Raw genomic sequence first — 22,848 nt, 5'->3', positions numbered from 1 at the left:
TCATCCTGAGATTGCTATTAATTAGCAGAACAGGGAACAAGTGGGATATCATTTTTCTCTTTTTTGTCCCTCCCAGCCTCGCCATAAATCATTCAAGGTCTCCTGACATGGTCTTCCTCCCTCATTCTGTTCTCTGCTGAGGACTAAGTCCTGGAACCTTAGAGAGGGGGCAGGCTGATCTTTATTTGCTCCTCCTGTCTTCTTTCTCCCTGCATACTTTCTATGGTTAAGGGACTGGAGGAGTTGCCGTACAATGAGAGGCTAGAGAAACTGGGCCTCTTCTCCCTTGAAAAGAGGAGACTGAGAGGGGACATGATTGAAACATTCAAGATATTGAGGGGAATTGACTTAGTAGACAAAGAGAGATTGTTCACCCTCTCTGAGGTGAAGAGAACCAGAGGGCACTCACTAAAGTTAAAAGGGAATAGATTCCGTACAAATGTAAGGAAGTTCTACTTCACCCAGAGAGTGGTAGAAAACTGGAACGCTCTTCCAGAGGCTGTTATAGGTGAAAGCACCCTTCAGGGATTCAAGAAAAGGTTGGCTAAGTTCCTGCTGGAACAGAACATACGCAGGTAAGGCTAGACTAAAATAGGACAATGGTCTTTGACCTAAGGTCCGCCGCATGAGTGGACTGCTGGGCACGATGGACCATTGCGCTGACTCAGCAGTGGCAAATCTTATGTTCTTATATTCTTATTGACAAAGGGGAAGTACGGCTGAAGCAGACATTACAGAACAGAAAATAATTACTCTGCTCTTTTCTCCAACCTCGCCCTTCAAGTTCCATGTATATTAGCAGAAAAAGAGGCCCTTTCCTTGAGTCTTCTAGGGGGTGATTCTGTAAGCGGCTCCTGCTGCAGCATGTACCTAGAAAACGGGTATCTGCTGCACGTCAATCACGAACAGGTGCTGCTTACAGAATTGTGGCTAGCAAGGACCCTAGGCACCAGAAATGTAGGCCAGGGTTTTACAGGCCTACATTTCCGGTGCCTAGGGTCCTCGCGGAATCATGGCATGTGGCGCCTAATGACACTGAAGTCCAGTGCTGCCCCTAAACATGCCCACTTTCAAGCTTTGCCTAGTGGCGCCTAAAAAAAATGAGTTTATAATTGGTTTTTAATGGCGTGACCAATTTTTGTACCACTTAAAACCAATTAAAACATTAACATTAGGTGCTGGTAGGCATGATCTAGGCAATTTCTTTTTCAGAATCTGGCCCCTAGTGTTTTTCCCCCAAGACTGGAGAATTCATACAAATTTCTCTGGGTGAAATCTGGAGAGCTTCCAGGTAATAGGTGACACTCTTAAAATATGTAACTCCACACTGGGACTGCAAATGCTGCCTCTGCAGTCCCTAACCCTGCCCCCAAAACGATCTAACTCAGGATTTGAACCAGTTCACAGTGCATACCAAGAAATATTTCATTCTTTCCTCAACAGACTTTTTTTCTGCTTCAATTCTAGGTGTTACTGTCACTTCAAAAAAGTATCCAGAGCCAGTGAATGTATTTGCTCCTGTGGTGATTTCAGATGCTGGAATATTTAACACTTACAAACACCTTTTATCTCCAAAACTGCAGCTCCTACCAGGTGAATACCTTTTTGTTCTTTTAAAAAAAAATTGCTTTACATTAATTACATGTAATTGGAAAAACTGGAGTAGATTGAACTATAATTTTTGGTGGAACTCGTTATGCCATATATATATAAAATGGAAAGAGGAGTATCTACACAGAAGGGGTATTTAAGGAAGTTTCAAGATGTATGGGAGCCATTAACAAAATATTGTACTGAATAGATACCATTTTTTCCTTAAATTTACAAGTTCAATACTGGGGGAGGGGGTAATTATTAGTTTATTAGTTAACAATATAAGAATGATAGGGGGAAGAATTTTATCAAATGATACATATGTTTTATATTTGCTATGGAAGGGTGGGGAGAGAGGGAGATAAGTTATATGATTTGGACTATTGCTGATTATTAAGTGTTCTATTTAATGTTAAAATGTTTTAACTCACTGTCACACTTATTGTAAGTTTTAAAACGAATAAAGATTTTATTAAAAAAAAAATTACTTTGTCCCCAGCCAGTGGTGTAGCAAGGGTGAGTGATTCTTGGGGTGGTGGCACCCCTCCCCCGCCCTCTTCTTCTCCCCCCGCTCCTTCCCGCCCCCCTTCCTGCCACGCCCATTCGTCCCTGCCTTCATACTTCTAATTTTCCCTGCACGAGCAGCACTATGAATTTCTACCTGCATCACATCACCTATCCTTCTGATCCACTTTCTAGGTGCGGGGCCCGGAAGTGACATCAAAGAAAGGTGACACCAACACGGGCAGCAAATTCGTAATGCTGCTCATGCAGGGAAAATTAGAGGTACAAGGGAAGGGGTGTACGCGCCCAGTAGGGGGGGGGTGGAGGACGGGTGCCTGTGCCCTTTACAAAGACTGCACACGGGGCGGACTGCCCCCCCTACTTTACTATGCCACTGTCCCCAGCTCTTTCAAGGGCAGGCTAATATGAGCAATAACCAGAGAGCAGCTGCGCTAGATATTGTGGTTCTTCCTGAATGGAGCTACTGCATTGCTGCTACCTTTGCTTATTCACCTTTCTGAACCCTAGCTCAGAGTGAGGTACATTTATGTACAGTAGATATTTTCCCTGCTTTGGAAGATTTACAGCCTGAGAGTTCTATTTATTAATGTGCATTACCTGGTTAAACTAAACTAAACCTTAAGTTTGTATACCGCATCATCTCCATAAAGATAGAGCTCGGCACGGTTTACAGGTAAATTCAATGAGGGAAGGACATAATAAGAAATTAGAGGTTATGTATGTATGTATGGTTAGTATGCGTTAATGTAAAAACATAAGAACTTAAGAATTGCCATACTGGGACAGACTGAAGGTCCATCAAGCTCAGTTTCCTGTTTCCAACAGTGGCCAACCCAGGTCCCAAGTACCTAGCAAGATCCTAAGTAGTAAAACAGATTTTATGCTGCTTATCCTAGGAATAAGCAGTGGATTTCCTCAAGCCATCTCAATAATGGCCAATGGACTTCTCTTTTCAGAAATTATCCAAGCCTTTTTTAAACCCCGCTAAGCTAACTGATTTCATCACATTCTCTGGCAACAAATTCCAGAGTTTAATCACATGTTGTAAGAAGAAATATTTTCTCCAATTTGTTTTAAATCTACTACTTAGTAGGTTCATTGTAAGCCATATTATCAGTGAAGACATCTACTAAATAATGCATGTTAATTTGATCTGTTTTGCTACTTGGGATCTAGCTAGGTGCTTGGGACTTGGGTTGGCCACTGTTGGAAATAGGATACTGGGCTCGATGGACCTTCGGTCTGTCCCAGTATGGCAATTCTTATGTTCTTAAGGCAATCTCTGGTGCTACACAAACAAGAAGATGCTGGGTCCTGAGGTGTGGGGAGAAGAATTATCTTCAAAGCCTTTATGATTTACTGCTCTCTGGGCATTGGGTTCTGCAGTGGCGTGCCTAGCATATGTGACACCTGGGGCCCATCATTTTTTGACACCCCCCCCATCTATATGAAAAATATGATTTTTAGTAACACTCTACATATCGCACAACAAGAGTGTACCTAGGAAAAAGGCAGCATCTTAAACACTGCAGTGAGCACTAGAACACCAACACATACATTGTAAAACTAAACAAACCAGATCCTGCACAGTCAATTGATCTTGTATAGTCGATGCTATCAGAAAGCCATGTCCCTTTTATACACACAGACATATATACCCTCGCCTAATATGGAATAATCACAAACTAAAAATAGAAATATGTAGACAAAAGTTAAACTGAACTGCCAAGAAACCAGACTCTGCATACAATGCAACACCACAACACCACAAAAACAGTAATACATGTCCTCTAATACTGTGCAAAATATAAAGACAGTAGATGTAAATTTGAAAAAACTGATATATAACAAACACCACTTTACAAATTAACAAATAAAAATAAAACAAATAATGAGAAATAAGAAAATACCATTTTATTGGACTAATCCCCGTAAGCTCGGTCCTCATAAGAACATAAGAATTTGCCTCTGCTGGGTCAGACCAAGGGTCCATCAAGCCCAGCGGTCCGCTCCCGTGGCGGCCCATCAGGTCCATGACCTGTAAGTGATCTTTTGTCTAACCCTTGGATTCCTACTTTCTTATATCCTGAAAATCCTCTTCTTCCCTCTTATCTTTGCCCTTTTTGCTCCTGTGTCCTCCTTTATCTGTAGCCCTCAATCCCCTTATCTTTCAGGAATTTATCTAGTCCCTCTTTGAAACCCCTTAATGTAGACTGTCCTATTACATCTTCCGGGAGCGCATTCCAGGTATCCACCACCCTCTGAGTGAAGAAGAATTTTCTGGCATTGGTTCTAAATCTGTCCCCTTTCAATTTCTCTGAGTGCCTGATTCCATCCACACAAGCCTTGAATTGTTTTATATTGAACTTATTATATTAAAGTATAAAAAGAAACAATATTCTGTACAATTGTCAATTTATAAATCAGCGTCTTCTCCCCACTCTCTCTTCCCCATTTCCCTTCAGCGTCCTCAGCCCACTCTTTCTCCACTTTCCTTCAGCGCATGCACATAAAAAAAAGCAAGTAATTTTATATCATTTTCATTCTATTCATTCATAAAAATTAAAGTCTAAATAATGCCAGTCACATAACAAAACATGATTTTACAAAAATAATTCCCTGCACAGTCAAGCCTGCAAGGATTACTAGATGTCTTTCAGTAGCTCCCCTCCCTCCATCCCCCTTACTTTCGTGGCCAAGTCAAAATGATCTACCAACAATAAAATTTTAAAAACACAAAGCACACTGTACGCAGAGAAAATGTTAATTATCATTTATATTCCACGGGTTTTCAAAGAGATCAAGGCAGATGACTTTATGCAATGTCACCTCAGTAACAACTATACAAAAATAGACAAATATACCCCCTCCCTTTTTACTAAACCGCGATAGCGTTTTTTAGCGCAGGGAGCTGCACTGAATGCCCCACGCTGCTCTCACTCATAGGCTCTCTGCGCTAAAAACTGCTATTGCAAAAGGGGCCCATAGTGCAAAATATAGACAGCATATATAAATTCTCAAAACGGACACATTTTGATCACTAAATTGAAAATAAAATCATTTTTTCTACCTTTGTTTTGTAATTTCATCAGTCTCTGGTTGCACTTTATTCTTCTGACTGTGCATCCAATATTATTCCCTTCTTTCAGCCTCCTGTATGCTTCCTCTCCTCAAGAACCTCATTCCCTCCCCCAACTTTTTCTTTGTTTCATTCTGTTCCCTTCTTTCTTTCTCTCTCCATGCCCTTTCTTTCTGTATGTCTGTCTTTCTCTCTCTCTCTCTCCGTGCCCCATTTCTTTCTTTCACCCTGCCCCCTTCTTTCTTTCTCCATGCCCCCTTTCTTTCTGTATGTCTGTCTTTCTCTCTCTCTCTCTCTCTCTCTCCGTTCCCCATTTTTTTTCTTTCTTTCTCCCTGCCCCCTTTCTTTCTGGATCCCTGTCCCCCCTTTCTTTCTTTCTTTCTCCCTGCCCTCCCCCATGCCACCACCATTGGGAAACATACCGCTGCTGCCACCACTGGGGAAAGGCTGCCACTGGCCATCGGAAACAGGCCAGCGCCGAATTCGCCCTGCTTCTTTTCCCACTGGCCGACCAACTCTGGCTGCCCGACGTCAATTCTAAAGTCGGAGAGGACGTTCCGGGCCAGCCAGGCAGCGATTGGCTGGCCCAGAACGTCCTCTCCGATGTCAGAATTGACGTCGGACGACTAGAGTTGGTCAGCTCGCGGGGAAGAGAAGCAGGGAGGGAGAACTCGGCGCCGGCTTCTTTCTGATGACGGCAATGGCAGCCTTTCCCCGGTGAATGGCCAGGTGTGCACCCCCTTGGGCCGTGCACCCGGGGCGGACCGCCCCCTCCCCCCCCCCCTTGGTAAGCCACTGGGGTTCTGTGCTCTAATCTTCCATGTAAGTGTAAATTTAAAGATCACCCAGTGGGGTTAAATTTCAAGAACAGTCACTGTTAAAGAGGAACCCAAGCAAACTCTTGAAGTAACAATAATTACCTCTGCATTGAACATTGGTATACACAACAGTTTCATTCTCCTCACCTCTTGGCTAGAAAATGAAACAGTGACAAATTTTTGCCTGTCCCCGTGGGAATTCATTTTCCTATCCTGTCCCGGCGAGTTCTTTTCCTGTCCTTGCCCCATTCACGCAAGCTCTGTCCTCATCTGCATAAGCCTCAAACACTTTAAAATCATAAGTGTTTGAGACTTATGCGGTTAAGGCTTGCAGGAATGGGACAGGGACAGCGACAAAACTTGCAAGGACGGAAAAGGGAAATTGAGTTCCCACGGGGATGGTGAAAAACATGTTCCTGTGTCATCCTGGCATGATTCTTGACTCTTCCTTGCATTCCCCTTATTCAACTCTTCCTGGGTTCTGCAGGCACGTTTCCAGGGGAGCCCAGTTGAATTAGGTTGTACAGGATCCCAAAACCAGTTTCTTCAGTTCAGACAAAACTGAATCTGCAGCCGAAAGTTGGCATAATAAGACAGGGTGAAGGAGACATCTTCACTCTTAAAGCTTGTGAACTGGTACTTGTTTAGTTTTGGTGAGGAAAGGGGGAATAAATAAGGGGAGGAGGTATAATGTGTTTTGTTTCCTTTAAGGGGAGGGTGGGTTTAAGGAGGGAAGGAATAGATTTTAGAGGGCACATAGGTTTATGTTTGTTAAAATTGTTTTATAATGGCGCAATTGAAATTTCTGTATTAGATTAGATTAGATTGTTTTTCATATTTGTATAAATAAAATTTGCCGCTCATTTTTGGCCAAGGTTGAAACAAAAATTGGTCAGTTCCCATTCCCTCTCCCCCTTCCTGATCTGAAGCTCAACTTCCTCACTGAAAAGAAGACCCATTTGTAGACCGCCAGGCCTACTTGGTGGACTAGTGTCATGTAGGGGGCATGAGTGATCCTCAGTCTCTCCTGCCCCTGCATCTCTGCAGTCAGAATGGATGGCATGACTTCCAGTAGCAATCTCACAAGATTGGCACTGAGGATTGTGGCAACCATTTTGGGACTGGAGCCAGCGCAGGCAGAAGCATTTACATCCTAGATTGCACCATGTGGGGCAGGGTGTCACCATTTTGAAGAGGGTGATGTTGACAGCAAGAGCAAGATTACCAAGGTCCTGAATCCATTTCTTCATGTTCTCATCTTTGTTGATTTACTCAACCTGACAAAATGGGTTTTGTTGCTGGACAGTGTGGTGACCTCCTGTCATCTAAAATTATTTCCTTACTCTGTGATCAAGGGATACAGTCTCAGCTCAACAGGGCTCGGCATGGGCTGGCTGGATTCAGCCTGTTCATTGGTCTCAGAGGAACGAGGGAAGAGTTAGGATTGAAAGCCACAAACTACTACATTTACCTTGATAAAAACCTGGATAAACTGTAAGTTGAATTTTTATATTACTTCCTCTTTTCTTGAATCATAAAACAAGCAAGTCAATAATGCTTTCGATTGTATTGTTAACTGTTGGAAGTTAAAAACTGAATTTATGGTGATACTGAGCAAAACCTAATGAGGAGATTATTATTTCCCCTTCTACAGCAGAATCCCCGTTAACCAGTATTCAGCTAACTAGCACTCTCAATCAACCAGCAAAAAAAATTGCTAGAAAAAATAAAATTGTCTCCTGCACTCCTCACCCGACAACCTCCAAAGTCATGCTCTTGATCCAACAACCACCCCTTCCCTCCAGCCCCTGAAGTTTCAGCGGCAGCCACAAATCTCCCTCCCTCAAGCCCCTGAAGCAGCAGCAGCAGCAGCAGCCACAAATCTCTCTCTCCCTCCCTCCTTCCAGCTCCTGAAGCAGCAGCTTGTCCTGACAAACCCCCCTCTCTCCAGCCCCCGAGGCAGCAGAGCCGGTCCTGACAACCCCCTCCCTCCTTCACCCAAAGCAGTGGTGGCAGCCAGTGAACAGAGGCAGCACCGTAAACGGAGTGCTTCCAGCATGCCCCGGCAGGGCTTTTCCTCTGCCGCGTCACTTCCACGCTGAGGGAGGGAGAGCAGAGCCAAGGGGAGAGGTGGACTAAAAGTGTGTGTGGAGGGGTGAGGAAGGGGCGTGGATACTGGAACTGTAAGTGGGGAGGGGAGAGAAAGTGACCCAGACCAGAAAGGAGAGTGGGAAGGAAGGAACAGATGCTGGACCTACAAGGTGGTAGAGGAATGATAGAGTGACTCAGAGCAGAAAGGGGAGGTTGGAAGCGAAACTGCAGTTGGAGTGAGAGAGAGAATGGAGGAGGCTGGAACATGAAAAGGAAAGGGCAGAAAAGAATTTCAGGCCTTAGGATAGGGGAATTCTTTGCTTATTTCTTGTGTTTCAATATTAATATCAAGTCAATACAGAGTTTATGGTATGGTATGAGGTATAAGTTATGCCTATTTTTAATGGTAACTCTCAAGCAGCCAGAAACTACATTTATCTGGCATCTACCAATCCTCATGGGTGCCAAATAACTGAATGTCTAGTACTTATAAAAGTTGTGATTTTTGAAGGACAATTCCTCTGTCTTATTTTCTTGAAAGCTAGCACTTTTTAAAATATAGTAATTGTGCATCTTATTTCTTGACCAGAATGTTACTGGGTTCTTGTGAACAGGCCATGAAATGTGCTGTTTGAATTTGCTTCTAGGGAAGCGCCATACTTTACTGTCTCCAGAGATGAAGCACCCAAGCACATCCCAGTAATCTACGTTTCCTTCCCGTCGGCCAAAGACTCTGCACATGAAGAGAGGTGCCCAGGTATGCATGTATGAATTAGATTTTGCAACAATATTGATTATGTACAGATAAAAAAAAAATTAAGTCCCATTCTTGTTTTAAACAAATGTCACAAAAGCAGGAAATCATACAAACTCTCTAGTTCAACTTTTAGAAAATTAGCCAAAATATAATTAGAGCTATTGAGCATAGGATATTTCAAATGGATGGGGCTCACTGACTCTCATGTCAGCTCCTTCTGAGGTGGTTAAAAATTTATCAGAGGGTTCCCTATTTGGAATGAGTTGTTAAGCAGTAGATTGGTGGACATTTGTTTTTATTCTCCTTCAGCATAAATGATTTCTCCTCCTATATCTGCTCTCCCAACAGTTGGAGTCTATCCTTTTTATTTTAATTAATATGCTGTATATCAGAATAAAGGTAAACAAACCTATTCTCCTGGTTGAATAATCTGTTTTATAAAGCAATAGGTGTGTCATTCTGGACCATGCAGAAAGAATCCACTCCAGCTTTTGAATCCCTCCTCCTTCACTAGAGAGCTCTGCTGCCTACATCAGTTTTTCCTTTTGCTTGTGAGCCGGAAGGAGTCTTTCTGATCTGCTCTGCCTATTTATTTTTTTTTTGGGGGGGGGGGGGGGGGTTTCACAATTTTTTGACAACTTTTGTTGCTCAGAGCTCCCCTCATCAAGGGTTCAGCTCTGCCTTCGTGGAGGTGAAGCAGACTGAGGTTTGCAGCTGACAGGCCATTCCCCTGGAGCTCAGGGTCCATTCGTCTTGTAGCATTGCTCGCCCACTGTGTCACAGGGACTTAGCGCAGGCTGTCAGGCATTTGTAGGGGGCTCAGCAGGGCTCCACAATGTGCCAGCTGCATTTCACCTCCCTCCTTTCGCATCTGTTGGTCCGCAGAAGTTTGAGACTCAATCAGGCTCTGGTCCGACTGGCAGCCCGAAGATTCAGCATTGGAGGAGTGGTCTATTTGAGGCAGTGATTTTTTTTTCTCCCAGATCCAGCTACTTTAGAAGCTGAGCAGGCTGTAGCATATATCCAGGCCAGGTCACAATGAGTAAGGCTGTTACAGCCTATGAGGAAAAATCAGGGGGGGGGAGTCTTTACAACCTTTTTTTATCAGGTTTCTGCCCCTTCTCTTAGTTTTCCCCACCTCTAAAATCCATTTTTTAAGTATTAGTTAAGGCATTTTGGGAGCTGTTTTTTGGTGCCAGAATGTTGCCACTATGGCCATCTTGGATTTCCTGATTTTTTAAAAATTTTTTTTGCTTTTTTAAAAGTTTTCCAGAACCTCCAAATCACCTCATTTTGCCTCAAAACTGGCAGGGATAGAGTTCTTAGATGCCTTTACCCTTAATTCATGCCAGGTTTGGCGCAAGATGGGCTCCTGAAGAGCGCCCTTGTGCCAGGTGCACACAGCACATGAAGAGGGGATGGAGGAGGTTGGCTTAGCCTCCCCTTTGCTCTCTAGGGCTGAGGAATGGTCAGGGGTCCATCGGTTGTAAGTAAATTTATTCCAGAGTGCTGGAATGGTGGTCATCTTAAGCGTAGGAGCGTGGAGGTTGCGGAGCCCAAGAGATGCAAGCTAGAGTCATCTAAAGGAGACTCTACACTGCCTAATATGACATTTTATCTGGAATTTGTCAGTTTGATGTGGAGAGCTTATCTGGATGGACAAGATCCCCAGGGGATGTCTGGCACCAGGAGGTGCTTGAAGGGCTGGGGCTCCCAGGGTGCATCTGCCTCAGTATCAGAAGTTGGCCAGGGAGTTGCACTGAAATTTGATTCAGGGAATTTATGGATAGTTTCTTGAAGGTTTTTATTTTATTTCAATATTAGGTGGGAGGGTGGGGGAAATATAATTGTACATTAATGTCTGAAAAGTTTATTGTGATTTTCTTGTAATATTATATGTATATGAATTACTTGTTGCACAATTGTAGTTTTAAAATTCAATAAAGACATACAAAAAAAAAAAAAAAAGAAGCTGGCCAGGATCTGGTGGGCCTTTCCAAGGGGGAAGATGAGGGGGTCTATTTATATGCCTTTGTATGCCCTGTCGGGAGATACAGGCAGGTGCAAGTATGCAAGATACAGTGGTGTCCCTGATCGAGGAGATGACCCCATGGTCCAATAGCTGTTCATACCCTTGGCTCTGAACTTATCGCTGACTCTTCACGGGAGTTAAATTTAAATTCCCAGCAGGTCCCCTCTGCTCCCTGCTCTATAATGAGTGGAGTGAGAGCCCAGTCTTCTTTGTTTCCCTGGCATCTTGATATTGGTGTATTAGTCACGGAGCACTGGGATGTTTCTAAAGGGTCTCTTAAAGTAGCCAAGACAATGGCTCAGCTGTATCTGATGGTACAGGAGTTGCAGCAGCTGTTTGCTGAGCCCAAGGTAGATTCTTTGGTAGTGCAGGTAACCAAATGCACGTCCGTACCAAGTGAGGGAGGTGTGGTATTAAAGCATATGCAGGATTGCAGAGTGAATGTGATTCTTAAAAAGCAATTTGAAGCGCTAACTTTGGGAATCAAAGCAGCTGCAGCATCTTCCTTTGTGACACACATTTGTCATACTAGGTTGCGGGGGCTTGAGCTGGCGGAGGGCGAGTCTGTGGTATGCAGACCTAGTGTGTCTTCAGAGGAACACAATTTTAGCCTGCGATTTCACCCAGACCTTCTTTCTCAGGGACCAGTAGTCATAGAAGATACGGATCGCTTTGATCTTATGGCATGGCTCTTGAGCGTGCAGTGTTAGCGTGCAAGGGATACTAAGAGGTAGCCATTACTACTCTTCTGAGAGCCAAAAAGCCTATGATGGTCTCTGCCTATGCTAAGGCACGGGAAACATTTCAGTTCTGGTGCATTAAGGAGAACGAGGATCCATTCTCTGCTCCGATCTTGGTGGTGTTAACTTTCCTCCAGACTGGCATTTACAAGGGTCTTACAGAATCCAAGTGGCGGGACTTTGTTGGCATCTCATCTGGACATAGCCAGATTCCTAAAGTGGGTGCTGCAGCTCAAGCCCCCAGTAAAACATCCGTTTCCATCATGGAACCTTAACTGTGTCTCACTGTGTCTTGTCAGGTAAAAACCAATGTTTCAGCCACCATGCTATGGCTTTCTTCAGGGTATGCTGTGATATTTGTAAATAGTGGGTCCACTGACCTGATTGGTCACCAATTTGATTTTGGTGGGAAAGCCAGTTGGTCTCTTCCCTCTCCCTCCATAGAATGGCAAAGTCTGTGGTGAGTTTAAGATGTTCTCCCTGTGAACCTGGGTTATGTGTTTTCTCAAGGTTTCCGCAGCTGCCATTGTAGTTGTTTTGCATGTTCCAGGTCTCAATTTGTCTTGTCAGGTAGATACTGATGTTTCAGCCACCATGATATGGCTTTCTTCAGGATAGGCTGTGAGGTCTGCAGTTTTGGGTATGCTGTGAGGACTGCCCTGTTTCCAATCAGGTCAGTGGACCCACTATTTACAAAGACAAATTGCAGACCTCACAGCATACCCTGAAGAGAGCAACAGCATGGTGGCTGAAATGTTAGTTTCTACCTGAGAAGATACAGTGAGACCCGGAAACCTGCAACAAGCACAATGGCAGCCCTGAAAGAACATATAACCCGGGTTCACGGGGAGAACATTTTAAACTCACCAGAGACTTTTCTATTCTGTGTGTGTGTGGGGGGGGGGGGGAAAAGACCAACTGATTTTCCCACCAAAATTCAAATTGGTGACCAACGAATTCCCCTGTTCCCAATCAGGTTAGTGGACCCACTATTTACAAAGATAAACTGCAGACCTCACAGCATACCCTAAAGAAAGCCATAGCATGGTGGCTAAAACATAAGTTACTACCTGACAAGACACAGCAAGACCTGGAAACCTGAAACAAGCACAATGGCAGCTGTGGAAATTCTGAGCCAACAACAACAACAAAAAAACAAACACCCAAAACTGATTCATCAAAACTTTTGGCATTAAGCCATGAAACACTTTATAAATAAAACAACCATACTTAATAGAACTCTATCCTCCATTGGGAGCCAGTGCTCAAATTTTTTAAAATTAAATATCAATCTAACTGCAGTGTTCTGAACAATTCACAGTTTATGAAAAAGAGATTGCTGCCCTGCCAAATAAATAATATTACAGTTATCTAAAAGACTTAACACTAATGATTGAGCAAATAATTGAAAAGGAACCCTTTCAAAATAAGATCTAATAGATCTTAATTTCCATAATATAAAGAATTGTTTTTGCACAACATGATCAGCTTGCAACAACATAGATAGATTTTTATCAATTTGTACCCAAAGGATTCTAATAGAAGAAACTAAAGGTTCTGTTCTTGGGCCTGTTCTTTTAAACATTTTTATAAATGATATTGCTTTTTGTGTATAACTTTTTCTATTGGTTCCCATTATGGTTTGCAGCTTGAAGGAGGACTGGGGGTGGGGGGAGGACTGGGGGGTTGAGTATGGTGGGGTTGTATTGTGTTTGCTTCCTGTTGAGCTCAATAAAAATATTTGACAATAAATGATAATGCTGAAGGTTGTCAGGTAAGATTTGCCTCTTTGCGGATGATACCAAAATCTGCAAAAGAGTAGACACGCCGGATAGTGTGAATAACATGAAGAAAGACCTGGTGAAGCTTGAAGAATGGCCTGAAATTTGGCAGCTAAAATTTAATGCTAAGAAATGCAAGGTCATGCATTTAGGCTGCAAAAACCAGAGGGAACGGTACAGTTTAGGGGGTGAAGAACTTATGTGCACGACGGAAGAGCAGGACTTGGGTGTGATTTTATGCGATGATCTTAAGGTGTCGAAACAGGTTGAAAAGGTGACGGCGAAAGCTAGAAGGATGCTAGGTTGCATAGGGAGAGGTATGGCCAGTAGGAAAAAGGAGGTATTGATGCCTCTGTATAAGACTCCGGTGAAACCTCATTTAGAATATTGTGTACAATTCTGGAGGCTTCACCCTCAGAAAGATATAAAAAGGATGGAGTTGGACCAGAGGAAGGCTACTAAAATGGTATGTGGTCTTCGTGATAATGTGACTTAAAGATCTCAATCTGTGTACTTTGGATGAAAGGCAGGAGAGGGGAGATATGATAGAGTCGTTTAAATACCTACATAATATAAATGTGCATGAGTTGAGTCTCTTTCATTTGAAAGGAAACTGCAATGAGAGGGCATAGGATGAAGTTAAGAGGTGATAGGCTCTGGAGTAATCTGAGGAAATACTTTTTAACAAAAAGGGTGGTAGATGCATGGAACAGTCTCCTGGAAGAGGTGATGGAAACAGAGACTGTGTTTGAATTCAAAAGGGCCTGGGATAGCGTGGGATCTCTTGGAGAGAGAAAGAGATAATGGTTACTGTGGATGGGCAGACTAGATGGACCATTTGGCCTTTATCTGCAATCATGTTTCTATGTTTCTATAAATATTCCCTCCTAATGTTATGTTGTCCTTATCACACTTGTTTTGAAGTAGCTAGAAAAAAATGTGGGTTTTTCTCTCTATTCAGCTTTAACTTGAAATCTGACAACAGTCACATGCATTATTAATTCATGATTAAACTGTGTTTTTTGACATTTTTGGGACATACGAGAAGTCCACCTGATACTGTCCTTAGGTTCAAAACTACAGGAGTTGCTGTCGAAGCCCACTCCAGCTTATCCAAACTATCTTGTCACTCGCAGGACATAAGTTGTAAAAGTCTGCCTGGCACTGTCCTCACATTCCTAATTACTGGAGTTTCCATCAAAGCCCTCTTCAGCCTTTCCTAAACTGGATTGCAGACTGTGCAAGTCTGTCCAGTACCTGTCTTACTCCCCCCACCCCCACCCCCACTTTTTACTAAGCCATGGTAGAGGTTTCTACCATGGTCCGGAGCGCTAAATATTCCAATACTGCTCTGACTTTCATACAATTCCTATTAGCGCCCCGGGCTGTGGTGGAAACCTCTACCATGGCTTAGTAAAAAAAGGTGGGGAAGTTGGGGTTTAGTTCTTCACAGCCGGAGTTGCCATCTAAACACCATTCAACACATCGAAGGAACATGCAACCATTTAAGTTTTGTTTTTTATACCATTCATTTTCTAGTTAGAGATCCTCTGTGTTCATCCCACACTTTTGTTTTAAATTCCATCACCTCCCTCCAGAGGGCATTCCAGGCATCGGCTACCCTCCCTGTGAAAAAGAATTTGCTGTTTTATTTATTGTATTTATACCTGCATAATCCAATGTTCTTAGTGGGTTACAAAAAACATATATATATATAATTCAAACTTTAAAACACAAACATACTGGGAACCATAAAACAATGTAAAAATCTTCAGTTATTACAAGAAAAATATTTCAATCCTTCAAAATTAACCAAAAACATCACAGCACTATAAAAATTCCTTTGGAGGAGACACCATAAGGAGTCATAAATAAAATTGTTTTGAGCTCCTTATTACTGTTTTACAAACCCACGGTAATGGCCCCAAAGCCCATAGAGATTTAAAGGGCTTCGGGGCTGTTGCCATGCAACAGCTGCTAGCGCGGCTTTGTAAAACAGGCCCTGAGTCTCTTCTGATAGGGAGCTTCATAGCTTGGGCCCTACAACTTTAAAAAGATTTTCTATAACATTCTAATCTAATCAAGCTTGAAGAAGGAATCTCCAATAACACATTCTATGGATTATAGAGCTCTAGATGGCTGATACAACTTAAGCATGGAGACAACAATAAGGTATATCATCCTCTTGAGTTTAAAAAATAATTAAACATAGTAGTTTTTAAAGTAAAAAGATAACTACTGAGTGAGATCAAAACCGGTGTAATATAAGCCAATTTGGCAGTGCCAGTTAAAACTCTAGTGGCCACATTTTGGGCAATTTGAAGAACTTTTAAATACTTCATGTGCAAAACCAACAGAAGCCTGTTACAATAATCAAGAGAAGACTAATTAATGAGTGAATGACAAGTCAAAATTAGCAAAAGTTAAGACATCTTGAAGACATTAAATAATTTTTCATCTATAAAACATCATGGAAATAATTTTCAACACATGGTATTTCATGGTCAGACCTATATCCATCATGACACCCAAATTGCGCATTTTGTCCAAAACATTCAAAATGACTCCATCAATAATTGATCTGAGTATATCAGATGACTTATAATCAGACAGTAAAAGTACATTAGTTTTTGTTACATTAAGGGCTCCTTTTACGAAGCTGCGTTAGCGGTTTAACGCGCGTAATAGCACACGCTAGCTGCTACCGCCTCCTCTGGAGCAGGCGGTAGTTTTTCGGCTAGCACGGAGGTTAGCACGCACTAAAAAGGTGCGTGCGATAAAGCCGCTAACTTCATAAAAGGAGCCCTAAGCTTCATATCATTTGTTCAGTTAGAATCATCTGGAAAGCAATTGAAGGCATAACTTTTCAGGCAGGCCTTTCCTTTAAAGAGTTTCAGCATGTGTAGCGAGAAGACTAGTTAATTAATTTGTTTGTTCTGTGAAGGAGCGTTAATGTTTCCATAGAGCTTGTTTTTATTGTTTTATATGAATACTAGTCTTTAAGCCCGTTACATTAATGGGTGCTAGAATAGAATGTGTGTGTCTGTCTTTCTTTTTTTATCTCTTTCTCCTTGGCCGCTGTCTTTCTTTCTTTCTGTCTTTCTCTTTCCTCGGCTGTCCACCAGCACCCCTTGCCTGCTCCCCCCTGTCCAGCAGTAGCCCTTCTCCCTTCCTTTAACCTCCCCGTGTCCAGCAGCACCCCTTCCCTGCTCCCCCTGTCCAGCAGCAGCCCGTCTACCTTCCTTTTACCTCCCCCCTGTCCAGCAGCACCCCTTCCCTGCTCCCCCTGTCCAGTAGCAGCCCTTCTCCCTTCCTTTTACCTCCCCACTGTCCAGCAGCACCCCTTTCCTGCTCCCATTGTCCAGCAGCACCCCTTCCCTGCTCCCCCTGTCCAGTAGCAGCCCTTCTCCCTTCCTTTTACCTCCCCCCTGTCCAGCAGCACCTCTTTCCTGCTCCCTAATATCTACTCCCAAACCGCAGTTCCTACTCTCCCTCCATCCCAGCTTCCTGGTCTCTTCTGGCCCACTGACGTCTGTTTATCATGCCCCTTCTCCCACCTACCTTTTTTTATTCACGTTTATACAGTGAAGGGCAACTGGCGCACAGTAACCGCCGTAGGATAGAGTAAACCGCCACGCTCGCACTCGTGCCAAACGTACGCATGCATCGAACGTGCCGGCGCCGCACGCTTTAACATTTCTCTGCCGGCCATGGTAGGAGTTAACTTGCGCGCTTAGGGTTTTATTATTAGTGAAGTAGTGTTTTTTCTTTTATTCAATGCAATTTATATTCTGTGTTTTGTAGTGAATAACACTTAGGGCTCCTTTTACGAATGTGCTCTAGCGGTTTTAGCACATGCTACATAGAGCTGGCGTTAGTATTTTCCATGTAGTGCGGGGTTAGCACGCTCGGCATTGTAGCGCACGCTAAAAATGCTAGCGCACCTTCATAAAAGGAGCCCTTAGTTGTGAATATTAAGTTACTACCAACTTAAAATTTTAGATAATGGAGGAGTAGCCTAATGGTTGCAGCAGTGGACTGAGAACCAGAGGAACCAGGTTCAATTCCCACTGCAGCTCCTTGTGACCCTGAGCAAGTCACCTAACCAGTAGCGTAGTGAGGGTAGGAGGCGCCTGGGGCGGTGATGCCCCCCACACCCTCCTCTCCCCCCGCTCCTTCCTGCCTCCCACTCCACACTCATGTTCTATCTTCCTCCCATGTTCCTCTGTAAATCTTCACCAGTGTGAGTGGCTTCTCCAGCATGCCGCTCGTGCCAGTGTTGGGTTTTCCTCTGATATCACTTCCTGGCCCTGTGACCTGGAAGTGTTTCAGAGCAACAGGAGAAGTTGCTCGTGCTGACGAAGATCTACAGAGGTACGAGGTGGGGTGGGGGGGGAGGGATGGCACAGGTGTGGTGGGGCAGGGAGGAGAGGTGTCAGTACCCTCATCGAGACGGTGCCAGGGCGGTCCACCCCCCACCCCCCTTACTATGCCATTGCACCTAACCCTCCACTGTCCCAGGTATAAAACTTAGATTGTGAGTTCACTAGAGACAGAGAAAGTACCTGAATGTATTATGTAAACTGCTTTGTTTGTACCACAGAAAAGCAGTATATCAAATACATGACCCTTACCTTTACTCTGTAAATGAAATGGGAACAGCATTTGGCAGAGTGTTTTGTAAAAGTACTGCTGCATTCAGAACATCCCAATCTAGATGTCTCAATTGCAACCTCAAAACCCAAGAGAAACCTTCAGTCAGCCAAAATAACTTGTGATATTTTTCACAGCGAAGACTAGTGGTGTATTTACAAGCTATTATTTTGGCTGGCTGAAGGGTTCCTCTCGGGTTTTGTGGTAATAGAATTACCTCAAGCATATTTAAATATATTTTCGCTCTTGTTCTTATGGTGACTGACCTTCAATTCCAACCTCAACATTCAGTGTAAAATTGGTTTTCACATCTTCCCCGTCCATCATACATCCTAGAAATGCCTCTGAGCTTCCTATTTTTAAGGAGTGAAATTCCACTTGCCTCCAGTATTTAGTTAGGAAACTAGATTCTGCTGAAAATCCACCCCTTAAAAAAATATTGTTATAATCATATGCATAGTTCAGTACCTCAAAAAGGACAGAGGTATCCTATGAACATACATATAATTCTGCCAGGACAAGCTAATTCATTCCTGGATTTGAGGGATGCATGAACTGTGAATCAACAGCGACACCTTTTTTGTCCTTCTAGGCAAGTCCACTTTAACAGCACTGACTTTTGCACAATACGAGTGGTTTAAGGAATGGAAGGAAGAGGAGGTGAAAAAGAGGGGAGTGGATTATGAGAGTGTGAAAAACACTTTTGCAGAAGCCATGCTGGAGACCATCCTGAAATTCTTCCCTCACTTAAGAGATAAGGTGGGACTTAAGAACCAACTTTTCAACACAAACTATTCCTCCCTGGACACAGGAAAGCAGATTGTTGAGGCACCCACTATGTTGGACAGCAACAGGGCTGGCACCTATGATGTGGAGTCATTTCCCCCTTCTGATGAGCTCTCTTCGGAGTTCAGGATTTGCAAAAAAGTCAACAGTTTTCATTGTACAAATAGTTTTGGAAACTGTTTGCCATATCATATATTTTGATTTGCATCAAAAAGGAGGCACAATTTCAGCTTTCGGAAGCTTTTTGCCTTTTTAAAAATAAAGGATAAGGTTTTGTGAATTGAATTGAAGGTACCCCTGGGAACATATAACTTCCACATAACATAACATAAAACTCAATTTCTAGACTGCATAACCGTAAAGTTCTATGCGGTTAACAAAAGATTAAATAATAGTCTTCAACTGATTATAGAAATAGGATACGGTGACTAGCACAGAATGTTAATTGCTCAAGAACCTAGAGAACAAACAAGTTTTCAATTGTCATCTGAAATTGTGCTTTTCTCAGGGAAAGAAGGGGTTCAACTCGTTAACCCAATCATAATCGACAATAAACCCCTTAATCAAACTACCAATACAAAAATCTTGGGTGTCATAATAGACAATAATCTCATTTTCCGTCCTCACATCAGTGCATTGGTTAAAAATTGTTTCTACAGACTAAGAATGATTCATTCGCTTGTCCCCCTTCTTGATTCGTCTTCCCTTAATACTCTAATTCACTCCCTAGTGATTTCAAAATTAGATTACTGTAACTCATTATTAAAAGGGGCTCACTTAAAGGATATAAGGCGTCTTCAACTCATACAAAACACTGCAATAAAGGTAATTTCAGGTTCAAAAAAATTTGATCATGTCACACCACTGCTCCAAAAAGCCCACTGGCTGCCAATTTCTTACAGGATAACATATAAAATAGCTCTACTAGTCTTTAAGACAATAAAAAACAATACTCCTGCATTCTTAGATAGGCTCCTGATTCCATATAGTTCATCTAGAGTTCTTAGATCATCCTCTCAATCTACTTTATATGTTCCTTCTTTAAAAATCATTGGAACTCGCCGTGCCGTTATCTTTTCGGTTACTGCCCCAACAATTTGGAACTCACTCCCTTTATACTTAAGACTTGAACAGGACTTGCATAAATTCAAGAATAGCTTAAAGTGCCTTCTTTTTAAAGAAGCCTTTAACTGATTGTCTATTTTCTTGGTCATTTCTGATTCTTATCATTCTCCACCAAATTCAGACTATCATCCCCTCTCCCTTTGACCTTTGCTCTGTTCTCAACTTTTTTCCTCACACCCTCCTAATGTACTACCCTTATATGGACTTTTTCTTCCAAAATTGTATTTCCTTCCCTCCTTCCTATTGTTTCATGTGGTTTGTTACCCTTGTTTTAGTTGTTAACTTTGTATGTTTTTTTTTTTTTTTTAAACCAGTTAATTTTATTTATTTTGTATATGTGATTATTCAAATCCAATTTTATTTTTTGTAAAACGCTTTGTAATTTGAAAAGCGTTCAATCAAATAATATAATAAACTTGAAACTTGAAACTTGAAATGTAAATAAGAAATAGAAGTCAGTAATAAGTGCTTAAAATCCTTGTCCCAAGTTACTGCTTGATAAGAGAGTATACGTTCATGATACTTTTTGAATTTGGGCAGAAAAACCAAAAGGAGCATGAGATCTCCGGGAATGCTTTTGAGTTGAAATAAGTAAAGAGTCAGTTATGTAGGATGTTGCCTGACCTGTAGAAACTTTATAATAAACACAACCCAACTTAAAAATGATACGTGCCTCAATAGGCAGCCAATGCAATTCTCGATTAAAGGGAGTGATGTGGTCAGACTTCTTCAGGCCAAATATGAGTCTAACCACAGCATTCTAAATAATCCGCAATCTGTAAAAAAAAAATTTTGACACCTGCTAGATAGACAATATTGCAGTAGTTCAAGTGACTCAATACCAGAGATTGGACTAATAGTTTGGACGCCGAAACGCCAAAATAAGCTTGCAGAGTAAGTAATTTCTATAACATGTGAAAACCTTTCTATACTACAGAATCTACTTGATTTCTCATAGTTAAGTTTTGGTCGAGGATCATGCCTAAGATTTTGATGCAGTGTAGCATTTAAAGTCAAGAAGGTCTCCAGTTGATTTTGGTAAAGCAAGGAAGAATTTTGTCTTCTCGGGATTGGAATAGAATGTAAAACCTCAGTTCCGCAGATTCCTGGCAAGCAAGCACGTTTATATTTGAGCAAGGAGAAAGGGAATTTTTTTTCTCATTTCATGGAAAATCTGATTTTTCTTGTATTTACAGATCGAAAAAATCTTTTACAAAATTTTTCTAATATTTTTATTCATGAAGGTGAGAAGTCCTATATATATTTATATATATATATATATATATATATATATATATATATATATTTTTTTTTTTTTGGAAAGAGTGCAAAACCTATTCTGAGTCTTTCCAGACCTCCCATACTCTACCATATGAAGCATCAGATTGCAAAGGGAAAGGAAACAACTGAATGTTCTTTATTGGGAAGAAGATTAATAGCATATTTTTTTTTTCTCTTCTAACATAATGCAGAGCTGCCTTCCTCAGTAAACAGGTGAATCACTTGTTTGGAGAGGCTGAGCAGAGAGTAGGGCAGGGTAAGACAGTCCCCCTGTAATGATGTGAGTAGAGTAGAAAATTTTAAAAGAGATCAAAACTTTTGCTCATGTTCTCTTACTATAATCCCACCTACAACTTACTTGACTGAAACTTTGCATAACAGAAATAAACTAATTATTATCAACATGGGATTCAGCTCTATAACCCAACTGAGGGCTCCTGATAAAAAGCCATGGTAGCGATGCTGCTGCGGTAAATGCACTGAAGCCCATTCAGTTCCTATGGGCTTTGGTGCATTTTTCAGCAACATTGCTACTGCGGCTTATAGAGGCCCTGAATTTTTTCTGGTTGATATTCAGTGGATGTCAGTGGTTTTAAACTCTCTCATGCCATTGAATATCAGTCCCCCCCCCCCCCTTTCTTTTCTTTGTTCTATACAACATGTACAAAGGCAAAAATATGCAATTACACCTTCAGTACAGTGTACCGAGGCTACTTCTGAATCTATCCCCTTTCATCTTCATCTTATATCCCCTCATTCCTGTCGCACAGAAACAATATTACCATCCAGGATTCAAATAGCAACTGCCTAAATTACCAATATACTGCTTCTGGAAAAACAGAACAAGTCGGACTTCTACAGATCCTACACAAACTAAACACTATCAGAATATCATGTCTGTCACAGAGCCAACCACAATCTAGAAATAGGAACCATGAGAAGACTGTGTGCAGTAAAACACTGGCGAAACAGAAATGCATTTTCTTCTGTACTGTGTAAAATACAAAGATTTTAGAGTTGCACATTTCAAAAGCTGTTATTAAAACTATCAGTTGGAGGAACCAACCAAGTGAATAAGGATATGCAAAATATTCTTATTATACATTTTGGGCCTGATTCTAGAAATGGCGTCCCAATTGTAGGTGGCAGTAGGCGTCCTACCTCTGTCTAACAGACCAATCGGGATCCACTTTTTTTTGTTAATCGATGCAATGAACAATGCCTAAGGAGGCGTTTAGACATGCCCATGGATTCCTAAGGCCAGCGTAGGTGTGGCTTATGCTGGAAGTGGCCTTAGGCATCCTTAGGCAGCCTTGGCGCTTCCATAGGCTTGAGTCAGACGCTTTAAATGTAGGCCCGTAAAAAGCTGGCCTACATTTAATGTGTCTGTACCAAAAATAGGCATGATTCTGTACCAAAAATAGATGATTTGACATGTGGTTGGCATCCGTTTTATAGGCACCTACTATAGCAGGCGCCATTTCCAGAATCGGGCCCTTTGTGTATAGGGTTAGCAGATTTTTAATTTTTTTTGAAAAAGAGAGGACGCATGGCCCCACTTTGTTCCACCCCGGCCCCGCCCTTTTC

The 22,848-nt window shown here is 42.1% G+C and overlaps 1 protein-coding gene across 2 annotated transcripts in view; it reads left to right on the top strand.

Annotated features, from left to right (window-relative positions):
- RETSAT (retinol saturase) overlaps positions 1–22,848 on the top strand; it is a 50,307-nt gene that overhangs the window by 22,967 nt on the left and 4,492 nt on the right. For both annotated transcript variants that reach the window (XM_033949154.1, XM_033949153.1), the window contains exons 6-9: positions 1,468–1,593; positions 7,371–7,509; positions 8,754–8,863; positions 18,662–18,828. In XM_033949154.1, the coding sequence (XP_033805045.1) occupies positions 1,468–1,593; positions 7,371–7,509; positions 8,754–8,863; positions 18,662–18,828 (542 nt within the window). The remainder of the gene's footprint in view (positions 1–1,467; positions 1,594–7,370; positions 7,510–8,753; positions 8,864–18,661; positions 18,829–22,848) is intronic.

Source organism: Geotrypetes seraphini, chromosome 6 (assembly GCF_902459505.1).
Source record: "Geotrypetes seraphini chromosome 6, aGeoSer1.1, whole genome shotgun sequence".
Classification (NCBI taxonomy): domain Eukaryota; kingdom Metazoa; phylum Chordata; class Amphibia; order Gymnophiona; family Dermophiidae; genus Geotrypetes; species Geotrypetes seraphini.
The sequence above is the reverse complement of the archived record's forward strand: the minus strand, read 5'-3'. Positions and strand labels throughout refer to the sequence as shown.